The sequence below is a fragment of the Excalfactoria chinensis genome, chromosome 7 (assembly GCF_039878825.1).
Source record: "Excalfactoria chinensis isolate bCotChi1 chromosome 7, bCotChi1.hap2, whole genome shotgun sequence".
Lineage (NCBI taxonomy): Eukaryota > Metazoa > Chordata > Aves > Galliformes > Phasianidae > Excalfactoria > Excalfactoria chinensis.
In genome coordinates, this window is record NC_092831.1 from 20,032,397 (window position 1) to 20,051,749 (window position 19,353).

Consider the following 19,353-nt stretch of genomic DNA (forward strand, 5'->3'; position numbering starts at 1 on the left):
TTCTACCTGAAATGAAACGAGTTTTACGGTCTTAGATTTAAAAATAATATACTTTTGATAAGAGTGAAAGTGATGAGATTAATAGGAAAGAGAAATGAATTTACTGGGACGCTGTACTGAAGAAAAACTCATTTCTCTTTGTGTTTTTGCACAACTGGCATAAACTAGTTTGGGTCAAACCTGCAAAAAAATCTATCTCAAGTACTGAGCACAAATCATTCATCTTTTAACTTTCAGTCCCAGGTTAAAATGCGAAGCATTATCTTAGGCTCATGAGTTCTCTGCATACTATGTGGGGAGATCTTGGTGATCTTTCCTTTTGCTAGGATTCTGACCCTTGTTGCTTTGTCACTGAGTTTTTCATCTGATGCCTTTATCTGGGGTGGGTGAATTCAAACAAAGTACTTTGAAAGATGCAAATGCATAGTACTTTTTTTTTTTTTCCTGGGGGAAGCACTGAGGCTGCTGTTGAACTGATGAGTTCTGTTCCCTGTTCTAGAAGGGATGGGAATGATGTTTTATCATTCACCTGATTGGAGAGTCCACTGTTAAGTCCAGGTTGCTGATGAAGATGTTATGTAAAATCAGACCCAGTAGCAATGTGGCAGTTTGCGTTCCTATTTTAGACAGATTTATTTTTCTTATCTTTAAGCCTTGAGAAGAATTTTCCCATTAGTACTGTGGCAGCATATTTTCTTTAATGGCTGTTGAGGTAGAACCTCTGTGGAAACAGAGAGGGCTGTAGAATGTAATGTTCACTGCAGTCTCCTTGTTTACTTTGTTTTCACACTCTCATAGAACTCCAAGGGTTAGTGAAACAGGAATTCTCTTTATGGAAGTTGCACTGTCTCAACAGACTGTGCTTATCTACTTGTCAATTTATCTTTTTTTATTACCAACTGTACCAGAAGTAGAAGATACTTGCTTGAGTGAGCAAATAAACCTATTTTTCTAGGGAGGACAGCTCTTATTTTATTTTTTTTCTGGGACTTCTTTTGCCATCATCATATGTACAAAGCTTACCCTTGAGTAACTAGTCATAATTGCATTCTGTGCAGTAAACTCACCAATTTACTCTCTGTTTGGACTTTTGTTTGCCCTGAGTTAGTTGTTAGATTCCTGTCAGCTTTACTTTGTCCTTTGAGAAAGCTATAGCAATAGGTGGGCAATACCGAAAAGTATGTCTGGAGAGGAAAAAGCACCAAGCTGAACCAAGATGTTCTGTACCTTTGCAGATTCCCAATTTACATTAGGCTCGTATCTTAAATTTTTGTTGCTTTTTGTACTTGCCTTTCCACACAACTCATCTGTATGAATATGATGATACAATAATAGCTGTCACAGAAGGGATCACTGAACTTAGCCTTTCTAGCTGAGTTCCAATGTGTTTGTACCCTTTTATCTCTAGGAATTGAGTAGGTTTTTGTTTTATCAATGGGAGAACTAGAAGGTAGTTAAGATAGGGAAACAAAATTAATTGCTCTTTTTGCATAGTAGGTGACTTACTTGTGGCTGTGAAGCACAGGGTCATGGTTAGATATAGTAAATAAATTATCGTAGAAGAAAGATCTTTGGGGCCTAATGTAGTGACCCGTGTATAAGCTAATAGGATTTTCAACTGCTTGTGCATATATTGTAAACATATACAAAGCGTGTAAATGTACACAATTAACAAATCTCCACCTCGTTAAAGTGTGTGCCCTGCCTTGCTTGTTCTTGCGTGCAGCATGCACCATCATGACTAGCTTCTTTGTCACTTGTCTTGCAACTTCCATCTGTCATAGCTCTTGCCAACAGGTTTGTGATAGACACATCACTTGATAGGTTCGAATGCATCCTGTGGATGAGAGGAACCTTGAGCTCTGGTTTTCTTGAAACTGCGATAGGCGTATTGAGCTGGGTTTGTGTGTTTCAGACTGCTTTAGTTTGCAGTGCAGTGTGTCTGTACATACGTGCTCTCTTTCTGTAACCAGCATGTAAACTGTGACACTGCTTTCTGCGTCATTTAAAAATGAAAGTAGGGGTGGGGTATCTGAAAAGCCTTATGCCTCAGTTTCCAAAGATCATAAAGGAAAATAATGGCTGAGGTACTCACATCTGATTTGTTCTTTTGTTAAATATGGAATACTTAAATGCAATGAAACTGTGCAGTTTCATGAAAACTGAATGGGCAGAGCTTTGTAGCCTTTTAGATGAAGAACTGAATTTAAAACTTACTATTTGTGCTAATGCAGAATCAAAAGAAGTGTATCTCACGTACATTCTTTTAATTTAAAATGACACTGTGTAATGTTGACTTTCCAGGTACAGATTAGGTGGTATGGTATTACCAACTTTTAAAGAATGGATAGAAAAAACCTTTGGAGCAAGTCTGGAGCACAAAACTACCTCTAGAGTAAGTAAATAGCCAAACCAGTTCCTTTGAATGTTAGTCTTGGTGATGATCAAGACCAGATTGTTCAAGGTGATTCAGCTGTTGTTCTGAAGTTCACCTTGCACGTAATTGATTTAACCATAGCGAATTAACACCTAAAAGTTGCTGTCTGGTGTAGAACTACTATGTAAAATTTCTAGTGACTTAGCACAACTTGTAGTTCTGGGTCAACTGGTATTGCATTAATTGCGTAAAGTACCTCCCACACAGGGAAATTTTAGTCCTTGTTTGTAGGCTGTTCTTCGAGATTGTGGAAACTCATAATCTGCAGAGAATTATTATTCATGAAACTGTTATGATTGTTTGTGACAATAAAGATGGAAGATAGGGTGACACAAAATTATTCTGTGTTGGCGGTGTAATTAATGTTATCTGAGTTCTAATTTGACAGCAATACTTTTCACGTCTGACTGCTGAAAACTGGCTATCAGAATACTCAATATTGAGCTGCATGTTTTCAGGAAGAAAAACCAAGCATGTTCAGGATGTTCTGGTTTTGTGAAACATACATATTTTGCTTTTCGAGCAGAATAGCTCAAGATTGACCCACCTCATTTAAGAATAATTCATTTGAGGCTGAGGGTTCCTGAATAAATAGCTGTCAAAGCAGTGCTTAAAGGAGGTTGTTCTTGTACAGTGACTGGAGTGACACAGTTTTGGGTAACGGTTTTATTTACCCATTTCTGAAGTGAGTTCAACATTGTGTTTTCTCTGAAGCAGATAATCTCATTGGACCTGAAAAACTTGAGCACTTCAGTCTTCTGCTAGTCAATTTGTTCTTTCATCTGCTTAGTTTCTTCATGTGTTACAATATATTTTTTAGAAACTTTATCTTGATGGGTGTTTTTTCCTTGGTCTTAACTGGCAGCTGTTCACAGCAAAATTGCTTTAATTCATCATAACCAGAAGTCCTATGTGTATAGAAAATAGAAAATTAAGCAGAATTGGAGAACAAGGGCAGATTCTCAAGTGGTATTTTGATTTCACAGCCTGTCCTGAAGAGCTCATGAAAGGTATCTGCCAGCGGTGTTGCTTTTTTGTTAGGTCATATGCCTCTGTTATTGTGCTGACTATTTTGATACAGAGTAGGACTCTTTGGAGTCTCCATTGTGTATCTGTACTTTTCATAGCTATTCCCATACCAGAGGTTCTCTGCTTTCACGTCTCTCTTACAGTTCCTGATTTATATTTCAGGTTATCACACTGTATTGGTTTTCACTGTATGTTGTCATCAGAGCATAAAGGACCTCAAATACAGGAACAACAGTAGGGAAAGGACCTCTTGTTCTATTTGTCTTTATCTCTTCTTACCTTTATTCCATAGGACTGAAGGGTTCCCTGTCATGTGTAGCCTTTCTGTTGTAACTTACCCCAGTAAATGTACGCACTTTGCTCCTTAAGGCCTGATGACTTTTTTTCCTTTTTAGTTTCAACATAGAAAGGACAGCAGTTTAAACCTAGTTCGTGTATGCTTCCTGTCTAACTTTTCAGTGCACAACTAATAAATATCTCAGTCCCATAGGAAAAAAATTTTATCTGGTATCCTACGTAAGATTTATATAGATGAATATTAGCTTTCATTTTTTTCATCTTCATAATGTAAATAAATTCTTGTAGAACACAAAAAGGCCCAATATGGTTGTCTGTAAGGAATTGCTCTAGATAATTTGTCTCCATCTTACAGAGAACCAAGATCATCAAGCATTTGATGTTCATCTTGAAACAAAATGCGTTTATCTACAAAAATTTCTTAAGGAAGCTAGTTTGAAATATGAGGAGAGCTAACAGGAATCTTCTTTGAACAGAGATCTTTTATTACTTTGTTACTTAGTATATTTGTTTTTCCTTGTGTTTTCATGTTTGAGTTCTGCTCTTGAGTTCATCCAATAGCACCATGTGAATGCATGTTAATAGCAGACTAGCAAGAACTAAGAGCAGCAGCCCTCAGCTTATTATGACTAACCCCTAAAATCAGGATCTCTTAGTAGCAGTGTACCTCCTGCCTGTTCCCACCTTGATCTCCAGTTTCGGTGTTTGTAGGTGACAGTGTGAATACAATGGAGGGAAAAAACCTTTTTCTCCTATGTCTAACACCTTATTTCAGATATAGCATCATCTTTAAAAAACAAGTCAAAGCAGCACATCTTTTTTCAGAAGTAAATCATTATTAAAACTGTATTTTTGTAAGGTCAAGTGTCTTCTATGGAAAAGTATAAAACAAATAGTTAGCTACTCACTTGAGACTCTGAGCTTTTGCGAGCTATCAGTCATGAACCTACCTAAAGCAAATATTCTTTACTAAATTATCCTGTAAGTCCTCTTAATTTCTATGTAATTATGTAGTTTCTTCAAAATACGCCATAGGTCTTTGCAGTCACGTGAATACTGGTTGAAGTTGAAGTCTTCCCTTCTTCTTCGAGGCTGGATGTGACTCTGGGCAGTGTGGTGTAGTGGTTGGTGACCCTGCCTATGGTATGGGGGTTGAAAATAGGTGATCTTTGAGGTCATTCTTTGATTCTTCAGATCTCACTATTTAACATTCAAAGCAGTTCCAAGCATTACACTTATGTTCACAAAGCGAACTAAAAGGTTTAAGTATGTATTTCTTGTATTGTGTGAGAAATTTTGAACTTTATCAACAGTCTTTAGTACTGTTCAGGCAGTTGTTTCTCTTAAATCTTGAATTCCTTAAGACAAGTATTTTACCTAGTATACACTTATAAGCTTGTTCACTTCTCCAGACTTGTCAGGAAAAAAGTCAGAATTTGCTATGGGATAAAACTGTATGTGCATCTAGTCAGATGGGTACTAGGCAAGGCAAATGGATCAATGACTGAAGATAAAGCAAAGAACTTCTGTACTTCTAGTCTTAAATACCCATGTTTTGGTATTAGTTAATGGTGAACAGTTTTTTTCTTTTTTTAACTGTAAAGAAATGCTACAAGAGGCTGCTTATTTTTAATGAAAACATTTTCTTGTATTGTAGGCATCTTTAAATGTTAATGATGTACCTCCATCTATTGTAAATGAAGAATTTCTTCAGGATCTTAGAGCCACTAAAATCTCATATTCACAGGATGCTGAAGATAGGGTATTCAGAGCTCATGGTAAGAGAAGTTCATTTATATAACTGTACTTCAGATGCTTCCTGTTTGAACTTGATTACTTATTGTTTGTTTTTCAGGACACTGCCTACATGAGATATTTGTACTCAGGGAAGGAATGTTTAAGCGAATTCCTGATATAGTTGTATGGCCTGGTAAGTTTAATGTTTCTTTACTTCTTCCTACTGCTCTGTTTACTAAATTCCTGTGCTCTGTTGTTATTGAGAAGCTGTCTGGCCAGCCACGCTCATCTTAGATACCCCAAAGGATTTTTTTGGGGGATATGGTAATCGTGAGTTTGTAACATGAAGTCCTATGTCTTAATAGGGAAGTAAAATTTGTTGCTAAATATAAGTGAAATTTCAGGTGATAGCTGAATTCGTGACTTCAGTAACCACAGTATGATGTAAACTTGTATATGTACCAAGAATAGCTGTCTAAATGGCTTGTTGTTTGGGGTGTGAGATGGTAGAAGAGTGGTTAAATGTTTACATAAAAAATTTGTTCTTATGATATACTGTACTGAAAGAATATTTTAAAGGTGTAACACCTGCTAACTCCAAACAAAATACTTTATGGAGGGTGATTGACTTGAAGAAATGGCGGTGCTGGCTAGACCCATATAAAGTAGAATAATCACTAGTGTTGTAGTTTAAAACGTAGCAGAAAATAATGCTTGTTTTTATCAAGTAGAAGAATATGGAAACTTTAACCGAGAAAACTTCATTTACTTATTTGTGTGAATTTTCTAATTGAGTCATGTTTCTCAGGTATTTTCCTGGGTAACCAGCTCAATTCTTACCCTGTTTGTTAGCCCATCTTACCCTGAGAATTCCCAGTAAGTCTCAATCTGTGAGCAGGAGACCATGGCTATATAGTAAGTTTTTTAAAAGTAGAGTTGTTTTATGTCTAAAGTGTACCCTAGAGCTCTTCTTACTTTGAGTCCCGCTGCTTAGCGCCTAACTCTTTGAAACATCTTTCTTGCTCGTGTCAGAAAAGGAGCTGCTGACTATTCAGACTGATATTTAAACAACAATAACAAGCACAAATCCTGTTTAACTTTTTCAGTTTGCCATGAAGATGTAGTTAAAATTGTGGAATTAGCCTGCAAACATAATCTCTGCATAATACCATTTGGTGGTAAGTAGTGTTAAATATCAAACCTGTTTAACATCACTAGTGCAAAATTATTCTTCTTGAATTTAAGTCTGTGGTTTTAGTAATATAGTAGGAGGCATTACTTTAGGAGTAACCCTTGAATTTTAAATGTTGTGGTCCTGCAGTGTTAAAAGTTGCTGTATTTAGCTGAGCAAAAGTCAGAATGTGTAAAAACACTTTGAATGTTAAGAGTGCAAGAGAAGTGTTTACGTGAAGTTGAATCTACCTATTTTGCCTTCAAACTGTCCTAGGTCCTGAGTCCTTCTCAGTCTAGAGAACCTCTAAAGGGCTTCAGGTTATTAATTATACATACTTTTTCCTCTAAAACTTTTAGGGTAAACTGTCTCTTTTTGACTTCAACATCAGGTGACGTGAGATGTTGACTTTCATAAGCTTATTTCTGTGATTAGTGTTTTGTCAGGAACTATTAATTCAGTGCAGTAAGTTGATGCCTTGGTGCTCATCCTGCAAGCACATAGCCCCTGTAGGAAGGTTGTTTTCTGATTAATAATATAAACATGTCAGTTAACTGTTGTATCAAACTAGCAGAGTTTATTTCTCCCAGAAGTGCTTCCCAGCTACAGTTGTACGAGTATAGAGAACAGCAGTATTGACTAGTTCTTGTTCGTTGGCTGAGATACAGGAAGATCTTTAGATTTTCTTCAAGCCTGGTATATTGAACTATAGCCAACTCTTCAAATTATTTTAGGAGTTAATATTAAATGGAAACACTACCTTTCCTATCTTTAGAAACAGAATTGGCGGGTCTTGCTGCTCTTGGAGAGTGTTGGTGTTGTACTAGCCGGCACTGTGCATGTAGCTTGGTGAGGATCTCTGTAGCATTATAATCTTATTTTTTTTTCTTCCTATGGCTTTTGTAGTCTTTGAGAAGCCAAAAACTTCTTGGAGGCTGTTCTGTGATGTGCTTTAAAGATACACTAGAAACCTCCAGGGAAGTTTGATATTTGTTTTTATTCACCCATTTTTATAGTTAAACCTTTTTCAGTTTATTACTTGCTTTCAGTTAAGTATTGCATTCCTGTAGTAAGCAGATCTGTTCAGCCCACCTTCTAGGTAGAGGTACGGTGTCCTTTCCAGTGCTCTCAGTAGAGTATATAGAAACCACAGTTATCTCTGTTTCTTGAATGACTTGATTTCTTATCCTTCCCTGTTTTAAAGTTACATTCCAGACTTTACAGTGGTCAGATAAGATGGTCAGAATGTCATGATTTGTTATCAAGTGCTGTTAAGGACTTATGTCTGTTCCATCATTGCCCTGATTGCGTGAAACTCTTAATTTGGGAGCAGGGACAGTCTTAGAATACTAATTATTAGCTTTGAAAAGTGATCTTTACTAAGTTCAGTATTTGAAAGGAGAAAGAGAAGGATGGTTATGTGGAAGGTAGGGGAGAATTTACCTGAGAATTGTACAGTCACAATATTCATCCTGTATTTTCAGGAGGAACAAGTGTCTCTAGTGCTCTCGAATGCCCTGAAGAAGAAAAAAGAACAATTGTCTCTCTGGATACGTCACAAATGGTATGTACCTCTTCTAGGAAAAAAATACATTGAAATTTAAATCATCCTATGTTACTTTAGAGAAAGGAATCACTAGAGAACAACATTTCTTTGTTACAAGAATAAAGAAAAAGGTGGAAGTATTAAATTGTACTGTGATGACTAAATTAGTACTTCAGTTTAAGTGATGTTTTTGTTGAAGTTAGTGCTATACTTCATATGTATGTGTACTTTGGAAAAATCCTACTGCTGAGTCTTTGTACAGTTTTACATGAGAGAAAATCAGAGGAAGTCACCATTCTTCTATGTAGGAATTGTCTGGGTTACATGAAAGGCCAGTAGGAAGTTTTGTCCTTGTAAATTTCATTGTTTTGTTGTTGGTTTGTTTTTTTGCAGCCTTAAAATAATAATAAAAATCATATGTATCAGCCTTCACTGAAGAAATAAAAGATGGCTATGTATTTCTATATAGAACTGTACATCTGTAACTCCTTCAGATAGTATTACTCATTTTCAACAAGAATCACTAGCTTTATTTAGGGAGGACAGACACTTGGCCCATAGATTATAGAAATGAAAATAGTGTCATGTTAAGCAATGTAAATATTGCTTTTTACAATGTAGCCTTCGTTCCAGAATTTGCAAAGTAAAGGATTGTTGTATAACCCTTCCCAGTACCTTAAATTTCTTAAGTACTTAGATACTTTGACATCTTATACCATGTTTTACTTCTAATTTAGTGTGTCAAAACCCCAGAGCAGAGCTGGGATACTTCAGTGCTGTCTGTTTAACCTAAGGAATTTATACAAGAGTACTTTTCTTGGGGTGTGCCTAGTGTCCAGATATTCAGACTCAAGCACCTTAAATGGCATTCATTCTGAGAGATGCTGTATTTTAATTTCTGTAGGATTTTTGTATTAATTTGTTCTGTTTTTTCTGCTTTGTTTCTGTCAATGTTTTCAGTATGAGCTGATTAATAATGTTACTTATTGTAGAGGCTGTATAAGCTCTAGCCTGTTATCTAACTGTTGGAGGGAGTGAGGAGGCTTAGCTTCCCCTGGTCTAATAACTATAATTGTGTTAATATGACTAGATAATGTTGATAATATAGCATTAGAGAAGGAAATAAACACTGATTATTAGTTTTGATTCACTTCTTAACAGAATCGGATTCTTTGGGTAGATGAGAAGAACTTAACAGCATGTGTGGAAGCTGGCATTATCGGACAAGATTTGGAAAAACAGGTATTTTTTTACCTTCTGAGACATCTAGTATTTCTCCATGTTATTCCACGTTATTGCTCATATATTGTCTAGGCCACTCAATTCTAGCTTAGTTCTTGTGTTTTCATATGGACTCTAGTTATTATATTCTTGGTTATGAATCGCAAAGACTGCATATGGATGCTGTATTTGATGCACGTTTTTAAATGACTTCTTTTTCTAATAGCTGTACACCCAAGACTTGTAGACTTGTACACCAGTAAGTAAGCAATTTGCAGGATGTAATACTGTGCTTTCTATTTCAGGCCTTAGATATGCTGTTGTGTTTGTAAGATGTGACACTTGGTACTAAATACCAACAAAAGCTTTTGGATTCATTCTGTTGCGTGTGTTGTAGTTGTTTGGGAGAGAGGTAGTTACTTCAGAAGGGTTAAAGCTTATAACAGACTTGCTACTGTTGCTGCTACTTAAGTCTGGCTATGAAAATGTAGCATAAAGGAAGGAGGGTGGACTAAAATAAGGGTCCAATGAAAAGTTAGATCACCTTTACTACTGAGTGATCTCTAGTGACTTTTAACTGCAGTCTCTCAGATGAGTCATAGCACCCTCTCAGGGTCTTTCTCAGTGCTCCTTGATAATCAGGCAGGTTGTAGGTGTTTGTTTACTACTCTTCAAGATGTGCAGTTTTTCTTGCTTAACTTCCAAGACTCAAATATTCTGGTAGCTAATTGCTGTATAAGCTTAGTGCCTATGGGCACTTTACAGTGAGATTTACAATGCAGAGATTTGAAGGCTGTTTTTAATTTGAACAGCTTGTTTCTGAATGACTTTTTGGAAAAACAAACAAACAAACAAAAAAAAACTTGTTTAAATGACAGAGCAGTTTATTATGAGAAAGTTAGTCTTTCCTAACATTTTCTTTGTTCCTTTATATCATTCAATGTAATATTTTAACCTTTCCAGTTCTTCTACTATTAAAGCTTGAACTAAAATGAAAATGTAGTTTATTCTCTGTATAAAAGATCTTTTTACTTGTTTTCCTAGTTTATGGTATTTTGTTACTATTCTATCCTTTAAATGCTACTTCTTTTTTCTCAGAGTATAGAACAGTATTCCCTTTCTGTTTATAACTCGTATGGGTTATAATACTGCTATTGTAGTTCTCTTTGAATCCTTTTAATTGGAAAACTTAGAATCTTTCATTTGGGTTCTGTTCTATGGAAAGAATAATGATTGTCTGTTTGTTCTGTACTGGAGAATGGATGAGTTTTCTTACAAAAGGTACTGTGTGTGGAACAGCTCTTACTACTTTCAGGACTTCTGTGTGACTCTCTCAGTGAGCAAAGAATACCAAATCAGATCACCTTCTTAATGTGTACGGGCATATATTTTAAAAATTCTTATTGTACAAACTGGAAATACAGAAGTACTCAGTGGAATGTGATTACGATGAAGACTCCAGGTTAAGTTCAAATTATGCTACACAAAACAAGTACTGTTGTGATTAATGTCAGTGCAAGTGCCCACTGAAATACAGATAGAATGCCGATATACAAGAGTTGCTCTAAAGTAATGCTGTTCACTGATAGAGCAAATGCATTGCAGTGGTGGTGATTCTGTAGCTGAGAACCTTTTCTATCAAAGTGTTGTTGTTGTCTTTGTATCTGTTGTAGTTTCCATGGAAATAAATAAGAGGGAATGGTTTCAAGCTATGGCAGGGGAGATTCAGGCTGGACATTAGGAGGTATTACTTCTCAGAAAGGGTGGTCAGACACTGGAATGGACTGCCTAGGGAGGTGCTGGAGTCACCAGCCCTTGGGGTGTTCAGGGAAAGACTGGATGTTGTGTTGAGGGACATGGTTTAGTGGGAGCTATTGGTAATAGGTGAATGGTTGGACTGGATGATCTTTTAGGTCCTTTCCAGCCTTGGTGATTCTATGATTCTAAGAGGCATTAGTATTGGTGCAACCTACATACATTTGGACAGTGCAGCCAAGGGAATTTCTTTGAAAGACTGCTGGGTTTGTATCTTGCTAGTATTAAGTAAGCTTTGGATTGAAGGATTTTCATATTGCCACAGCATGAGCAAAGTAGAGATGAGCAGGGTGGGAAAAAAAAACCCTCAAAATCTGGAGTAAGAGTGAATACTGTGCACATGTGCAAGTACAGCTAAATGAAATGGGCAGGGCTTGAAGGGAGGAAATTGAGTTCTGGTGGCAAGGGGGGTAGAATGTGTGATTGGCCAGAGTCCCTGCTGAAGTGGCAGTAAAAGCTAGAGTGGAAAAGGCTTTTTTTCTCAGAGAAACCATGTTGCTGCAGTAGTAATCAAAAAGTGCAAGAGTGAGATGAATTTTGCTTTAAGGCTGCATTGTATTAACAGTAGAAATACAGGGTTTTATGTTCCATTCCTGCAAACATGCTATGAGATGGTGCTGATGTGGATTTCCTTTCCTTGGATGTTCACAGGAGTTTCAGATTCTACTGCTGCATTTGACTTTACCAGCATTATCTAGAAGCTGTGAGAAGGTGTGATGTCTCCTTGATATTTTGAGTGCTGACCTTACTTAGAAGTTTAGCTCACTCACAGTTATTGTGAACTTTACAACTGTAACTAACATCAACTGCTAAATAAACAGCAGATTTAGAAAGCTAAATGATTACTAGTCAACAGAAGAGAATCAGAGGTGATGAAGAGTAGTGAAGCTAGAACAGATTTTTTGTATTATTGTTATAATAACTATTAGCAAGCAAATTGTGAATTTTGTAGAAAAGCTAGTACATACTTGTGCATTTTGGATGAGAATGCCATGCTGGCCATCCTGTCTTGAAAGTACATAGCACAGTCTCTCTCCCCTACGCTTTAAGTGTCCTCAGCACATACCATTTATATGGTGGTGTTTGAAGAGTTTGAACCTACTGCTTTGTGCATGCCCAGTCAATTACAGGGATTCAAAAGCACCGTTGTTTGCTGTGCATTGTAGAAATAATTAAGCTGTACTGAAGCAAACTTCTTGTTCTCTTGGAGAATAAGGAGAGTGTAGGAACCCTTCCCTAATGTGATCAGTAAACATCTGAAGTCACAAGTTCTTCCAGTAAGAGGAAGGACCACGAGCTCAATAAATCACAGTTAATGTTACACAGAAATAACTTTCAATCACTGAAGTTAGAATCACTTTGCACTACAGAGTGTAGTTAATGACCCACATTAAATGTTGTACTTACAACGGTTTAGTTGGACATAGTTGTTTATTTATTTATTTCAGTTGCCCAGTGCAAATTGATAGTCTCAAACACTAACACAGTTATCAGTGTGAGAGTTCTGGGCCTTTAATTCTTTCTGCCTGACAGCTTTGGTGTTGCAATTCTAAGGGCATCCAATCAACCTCAGGTGCTGTGCAGATGGCAAAGCCAAGCTAATACAGAAAAATGAGAAACAAGTGACTACTTAATGTACAGGAATGCATGATCTGCATCACAAGTAGTTGACAGCCTTGCATACAGGAAGCCCAACCAGATGGCTGTATATTAAAACACATCACTCCTTGAGAGAATTAAGTACAGCCAATTTGCTCACATTTTCTGCAGACCTGCTGCATATCACATTAGAATGGAAAGAACAAGAGATTAAGTGCCTTATTTATTGGCCGCATTTGTGCAGAGTTGGCAGTTACTTATTTATAATTTTTTTCCATATGTATCTGAATTCTCACCTTCTTACAAACAATAGAGGTCTTGGTTTTAAAGTATGGGGGAGGAGTATTACAGACTGATGTGTAGCACAGCACATGCACAGTAGGAGCAGAATCAATTTGCATTTCATTTGTGTATCAAAGACAAAATTTGGCTAGAATAATTGGGTGAATCAACAGGATATTCCATTTCTAAGGTTGTCTAGTCCAACTGTTGAAGCATTGCCGTCCCTGCTACAACTTAAGGCCTTTACCTCTCTCCCTGTCACTAGTTACCTGGGAGAAGAGGCTGATCCCCCACCGTGCCACAACCTCTTTTCAGGTCATTGTAAAGAATGATAAATTCTCTGAATCCTCCCTTCTCTAGACTAAACAATCCCATTTCCCTCAGCTGTTCCTCATAAGGCCTCTGCTCCAGACCCTTCACCTGCTTCATTGCTCTCCTCTGGACATTCTCCAGGACGCTGATGTTTTTCATGTTGTGAGGAGCCCCAAAACTGAATACAGTACTCAATATGTGGCCTTGCCAGAGCTGCGTATGGAGGGGTGATTGGCTCCCTAGTCTTGATGATTGCACTATTTCTGATACAAGCCAGGATGCAATTGGCCTTCTTGGCTACTTGGGCACAGTAGTGAACTTGGGCTGTTGACTAACAGTGCTAGATCCTTTTCCTTCATGCAGCGTTCCAGCTGTTCTGCTCCAGGTCTGTAGCACTGCATGGGGTCACTGTGACCAAAGTGCAGAACCCAGCATTTTGTCTTGTTAAAGCTCACATAACTAGCCTCAGCTCATCAGTTCATCTAGTCCAGATCCCTCTGTAGAGCCTTCCTACCCTCAAACAGTTCAGCACTTCCACCTTGGTGTTATCTTCAAACTTAATGAGGGTGCACACAATTCCCTCATGCAGCTCATCAATAAAGATATTAAACGAGAGGTGCCCCAATACTGACCTGTGGGGAACACCACTCATGTCTGGTTGCCAGCTGGATTTAACTCTGTCTACCACCACTCTCTGGGCCTGACTGTCCAGCCATTTTTTTTTATCCAGCTAAGAGGTCATCTGTCTAAGCTATGTGTTACCAGCTTCCTCAAGAAGACACTGCGGGAAACAGGCAGATACGGAGGTCAGGCTGACAGGCCTGTAGATCCCCATACTCTCCTTCCAACCCTTCCTTTTAAAACAAGCAAGCCTAAAATACTGAGATTTTGAAGTGCTAAGCAAATGCAGACTCTGTAGAATGTGATTTTCCTTTCTTTAGCTTTCTGAAAGTGGCTTCTGTACAGGCCATGAACCAGACTCCATGGAGTTCAGCTCACTGGGAGGATGGGTAGCAACACGAGCATCAGGCATGAAGAAAAACATCTATGGAAACATTGAAGATCTGGTAAATATTTCTAATACTTGTTCTAATTAATTATTCTTCTGCTTGGAGGTTTAACTCTTGTAATAACTCATGGAAGGGAGAAGAAACTATTTCTTTTAATCAGTGATACAGTTTTGGCATCAAGTTTTGTCTGAGATTGTTGTTTGTTTTTGGTATTAGCACTAGTAAACACTGCTGCTAATTGGAAAGTTTCAGCTTTGTATTTACTAGATAGCTTAAGTAATTGTGTTGATTTGCCCTTACCCTGTTGCTTTTTTCCACTGTTCACACTGTCTGATAGTCTCAGTGTAATACTGTTAAATTTGTAGGGTTTTTCCAACAGTGCATGCTATTTTCTACTCTTTTTAAAGTTGTCTGCTGGAATCAATTCATGCTGACAGCCAACGATTAGTTCTTTCTACCATCTCACTTCCCTAATCTAAGTAGGCTTTTTTCAAATCAGTTGACCCTGTGTGCAAACAAGAGTGAACTGTAATCCTATTGCATGGTATATCGGAGCAATAAGGAAGGAAACAAGAGAATTAAGTATGGCAGTATTGTGCTATTAATTACTTAATAGTAAGTAGTAAGTAATAGTAGTAAGTACTTAATTGTTCAAAGCGTTAAAATGGTTCATCTCAATATTAATGCTAATAAATTTATTTCTAAAACATTTTTGAAATTAAATTAATTTTTCTGTTATAGTGAATATATTGAAGTCAGGTCATCACTGTTCAGATTTTCCTGCTTCTTTGCTTTGAAGTTCAACTTCAAAGCCCTTTCTTGATTTTTTTATTTTTTTTATTTTTTTTCCCCCTTTTTTCTTGCAACACTCATTTTGTAATGGATCCCCTAACACCTCGGGCTTTCTCATCATGTTATATTCAGAAACACTTTTGTTCTGTGGACAGACACGACGCTTTACTATCAGTGAACTGACTTGGCAGAAAGTACAGTTCTTATTCAGTATGTCTTGTTGAAACTGCTAGTGCTAACAAAGCTTCATCTGTACCCTACTGCCTGAAGCATTACAGTATGGTATAGTTTTGCTTTTGCAGAAAGATGTGAAGCACAGAAGGCTTTTCTATTGTGGGAGCAAAACTTCAGGCTAAAACGCAGCTTCTGAAATTTTCATTAGGGGAAAACTGTTTTCAGGGTTGATAGAGAGCAGTTAGTGAGCTTCCTGATGTCACAGGGAGAAAGTTTCTGGGGAAGTGTTCACCATCTGAGAAATTTTTATATCTAGAAGCAATATTAGGTGTGCTCCCTAAAACCCACTTGGTGCAGAATCAACAGTTTATAAAATGCGTATAATGAAGTTCTCAAACAGGATAAAAATTATGTAGTTACCCACACTTGAATGTTTTAAGGACAGAAAGGCAGTTGAAATCCCACTAATTTGTCTGTATTTGAAAGTTACACTTACACCAAGAAAGGTTTTTTTTTATTTTTCTTTTTAAAGAAAGAATTGGATAGTATGGGGTGGTTACAGATGTATTATTCTTATAGAGGACTTAATATTGACAGTGTGTTTCACAAGCGTGTTTTTTCTTCCTATTGGAAGTATTTCTGTCGCAGCTGATTTCTGAATTAGATTAGTTTCATCAAGTAGCAATTCTAATGGGAAACTTAAGCAAGAAAGAACATTCGTTCTGCTGCAAGCCCTCTCTTTTTTTTTTTTTTTCTTTTCATTTATGTTCTGAATTTAAATGCTGATATTCAAAGAGAACACTGTCTATTCCGAGGATAGAAAAACAGTCTTACCTGTCACAGTCTGCATGTGGCCAACAATTGATCTGGCATAGAATTTGGTACAGTCCGTTGTGGGGATAAACCATGCTGCATGAACAACAGTTTTGGTAGTGGTCCTCAGGTTATCCCAGAAGTCCTTGGTGCTGTCTACAGAATATATAAAACTTGCAGAGCTGAGCTGCATCAAGCATGACATGCGTCTTGCAGAAAATAAATATCATATCAAAAAATCTTTGCTTAATGCTAGTGTGTATAGTTACTGTTTATTGTTTAAACAGGTGATTCATATAAAAATGGTAACTCCAAGAGGAATAGTTGAAAAAAACTGTCAAGTACCTCGCATGTCAACAGGACCTGATATCCATCACTTTATTATGGGATCTGAAGGTAATTTCATGTAACTACACTTATTTCAGCTTCTGTTATGGCTTGCTGGTTTGAGCATCTCTAATGCTATGGTTTCCAGTGTGTCTATAGATGGTGATATGCAGGCACTATTTTTTTCTGTGTGTGTTGGGATAATACAGTGAGGCTTTTTTTTAGGACTGAAGTTAAGCAACTAAACAGTGCTTTTAACAGATCTGTGGAGTTTCTATACACATCTGGTAACAAACATCATGACTTTTTCCGACATTGTGGCTTGTCGGAATTCATCATCTAAATTAACAGGAATAAATTGTTTGTTTCTGGAATACTGAATTTTTGGGACTTCTGACTGATATTACCTGAGAACGTCTTGCTAAACAGTTGTTGGGTGATTTGCAGGAATTGCATCTCTGTAGCACTTCACGACTGTGTGCTTTTCTTTTTTTTCCTGAAGGAACTCTGGGGGTGGTTACTGAAGTTACGATAAAGATTCGTCCACTTCCTGAATACCAGAAATATGGCTCTGTGGTCTTCCCCAACTTTGAACGAGGAGTGGCCTGCCTAAGGGAAGTGGCAAAGCAGGTAAGGAGAAGCTCAGTGTTGAATTCACACAAGTACACTAGTTCTAACCTTGTCCAGGGTCTAGGACTAGGGGTGTGTTGATGCTCTAGCCTTGATTATTGATTGCTGGAAAGGAGTTGAGATAATATAAATGATTTAAGTATATATGGCCCCGAGGCTTTTTTTTTTTTTTGGTGTTAGTACATCCCAGCATGGAGATTTTGGCTTTTTATCTCCTTCAGTGGAGAGGTTTATCTGGAGAGTTATTCACAAGTATGTTGAAGTGACCAGTATTTAAAGGAATTAAGTTGCAGCAGACAAATAAAGAGTAGTTGATTTCTGATTCCAAAGTGATAAAGGAACAACAGTCATGCAGTGGAAGGATGTGGCTGTGTGTGCAAATTGTAGAGGATGCTTCTTGAACTGCAGTGTGTTCAAGTGAACTAAGGCAGAACTGCTCTTAGACATCAGTGTTTAAGTAGAGCCTTCTGAATAGCATGGTCAGACAAGAAGGAAGTGAGTTTCAGGTGGCAAAACTTGGCCATTGGTATCCAAATTGTGTAATGCTTTTCTCAATACCTGTGCTTCCAAGCAAGTCTTGCACTGGCTAGCCTTCTTTTTTACCATTCCAGACTAACTTTCCTTGGCACTGTACTAATGTACTAAATCACTTCAGTGATGGGGAGTATATATTGAGGAAGTAATATCAGAAATGTTTTAGTTAATGCCAAAATAAATACAGCTGTACATATTTCCAGTGATGGGTCTAAATTAATGACTTAATGTTCCAAGCCAGTTGTTCAAACTGGTACGTGACTGACATGTAAATGCTAGTTATCAGTTCTTGCCAGTTCTTCTGTCGTATACTTCTACTGCTGGTGCTTGTTCTTTCTATTAAAGGCATCTGAGTAACCTAGGAATGCTTAATTGTACGCATCATCAATATTTTAAGTCAATTAAGGGGCTAACATCGTTTCCTCAAGTAAGGGGATAGAGTTAAAAAAAAATACAGTATTAGCCACTTATGTCACTCAGTTACTAAGCTTCTGTTGCTACTACTGTGTCACTCTTATTTAAGTCCAAACTACTTTCTCCATTCTTCTGGTGTCTTCTTGTAGCAATTAAAGTGATCTCCTACTGAAAAGCTTGGTTGTTTTTTTTTTTGGTCTTTCTTAGTTTACTTTTAAAGTAAGAATAACCCTCCTGCATGTTGTAGGCTGGGTTGGTGTCAGTAAAACCCCTCATCCAGCATTTATTTTTTTTTTTATCAGCCTGCCTGGTAAGATTTTTTTCCTTCCTTTTTCCCTCTTTTGCAGCTGTGTGACAGATTGTGTTTGAACGATACAACACAGAGTGTACATAGGAAGTTAAGTGATAGGGGAATACTTTTACATCCACATGATTACATGAAGGTTAGCCTAAAATTCAGACTTAGTTGTATTTGCATGATTGGACACCACTGTCTGAGATTACAGGCTGTGAACATATATGTATGACCCAGAAGGTTGTTTAGTTGAAGGCAACTACTCTTACTGGTCTCCAGATTTTTGTGCAGTCCAGATTGGTTCCAGACACAGACTTTAATTGTGATCTGTTCACAGAACATTTGTATACTGAGGTTGGATGGAGTTTTTTTCCTCATAACAGCCCATATGGTAGTATTTGGATTTGTGACCAAAGCAGTTTTGATGACACACTGATGTTTTAGCTGTTGCTGAGCGGTGCACGTAATAGAACTTGCTTCTCAAAAGAAAACAAATTTAGCATCCCCACTTTTCAGTGATGATAATGGCCTTGTATCTTTGATAATAAATTTGCTCCTTGTATCCTGTTTTTAAATGATAATGTCTCTGTTGTGAGTTTCAGCATGTCTGTTCATAGACCTTTTATCCTTCATTTTTCTTATTTCCCTAACTGTCCCCAAGAGATGTGCTCCTGCATCAATTCGCCTTGTTGACAATGCACAGTTTCAATTTGGTAAGTAGATTTTCTCAGGCGAATATTTTTTCCAAGGGCTTTGTTTTTTGGTGTTTTTGTTTTGTTCTCGTTTTTGGAAAAAAGTCCGTCTTATTTGGAAATAAATTTCCTCAAAACTGGACAAAGAAGGTGATGATCTCTGCATTGAAATTCCTAATTCCTAATGTTGTCACTTGTGCTTTCAGAAACAAAAGTCTGTCTGCCT

At 37.3% G+C, this 19,353-nt stretch overlaps 1 protein-coding gene across 1 annotated transcript in view; it reads left to right on the plus strand.

Annotated features, from left to right (window-relative positions):
• AGPS (alkylglycerone phosphate synthase) overlaps positions 1–19,353 on the plus strand; it is a 52,380-nt gene that overhangs the window by 11,476 nt on the left and 21,551 nt on the right. The window contains exons 3-12 of the mRNA XM_072341274.1: positions 2,305–2,395; positions 5,421–5,541; positions 5,619–5,693; positions 6,607–6,678; positions 8,156–8,235; positions 9,379–9,459; positions 14,388–14,513; positions 16,523–16,631; positions 17,065–17,192; positions 19,097–19,148. Coding sequence (XP_072197375.1) covers positions 2,305–2,395; positions 5,421–5,541; positions 5,619–5,693; positions 6,607–6,678; positions 8,156–8,235; positions 9,379–9,459; positions 14,388–14,513; positions 16,523–16,631; positions 17,065–17,192; positions 19,097–19,148 — 935 coding nt within the window. The remainder of the gene's footprint in view (positions 1–2,304; positions 2,396–5,420; positions 5,542–5,618; positions 5,694–6,606; positions 6,679–8,155; positions 8,236–9,378; positions 9,460–14,387; positions 14,514–16,522; positions 16,632–17,064; positions 17,193–19,096; positions 19,149–19,353) is intronic.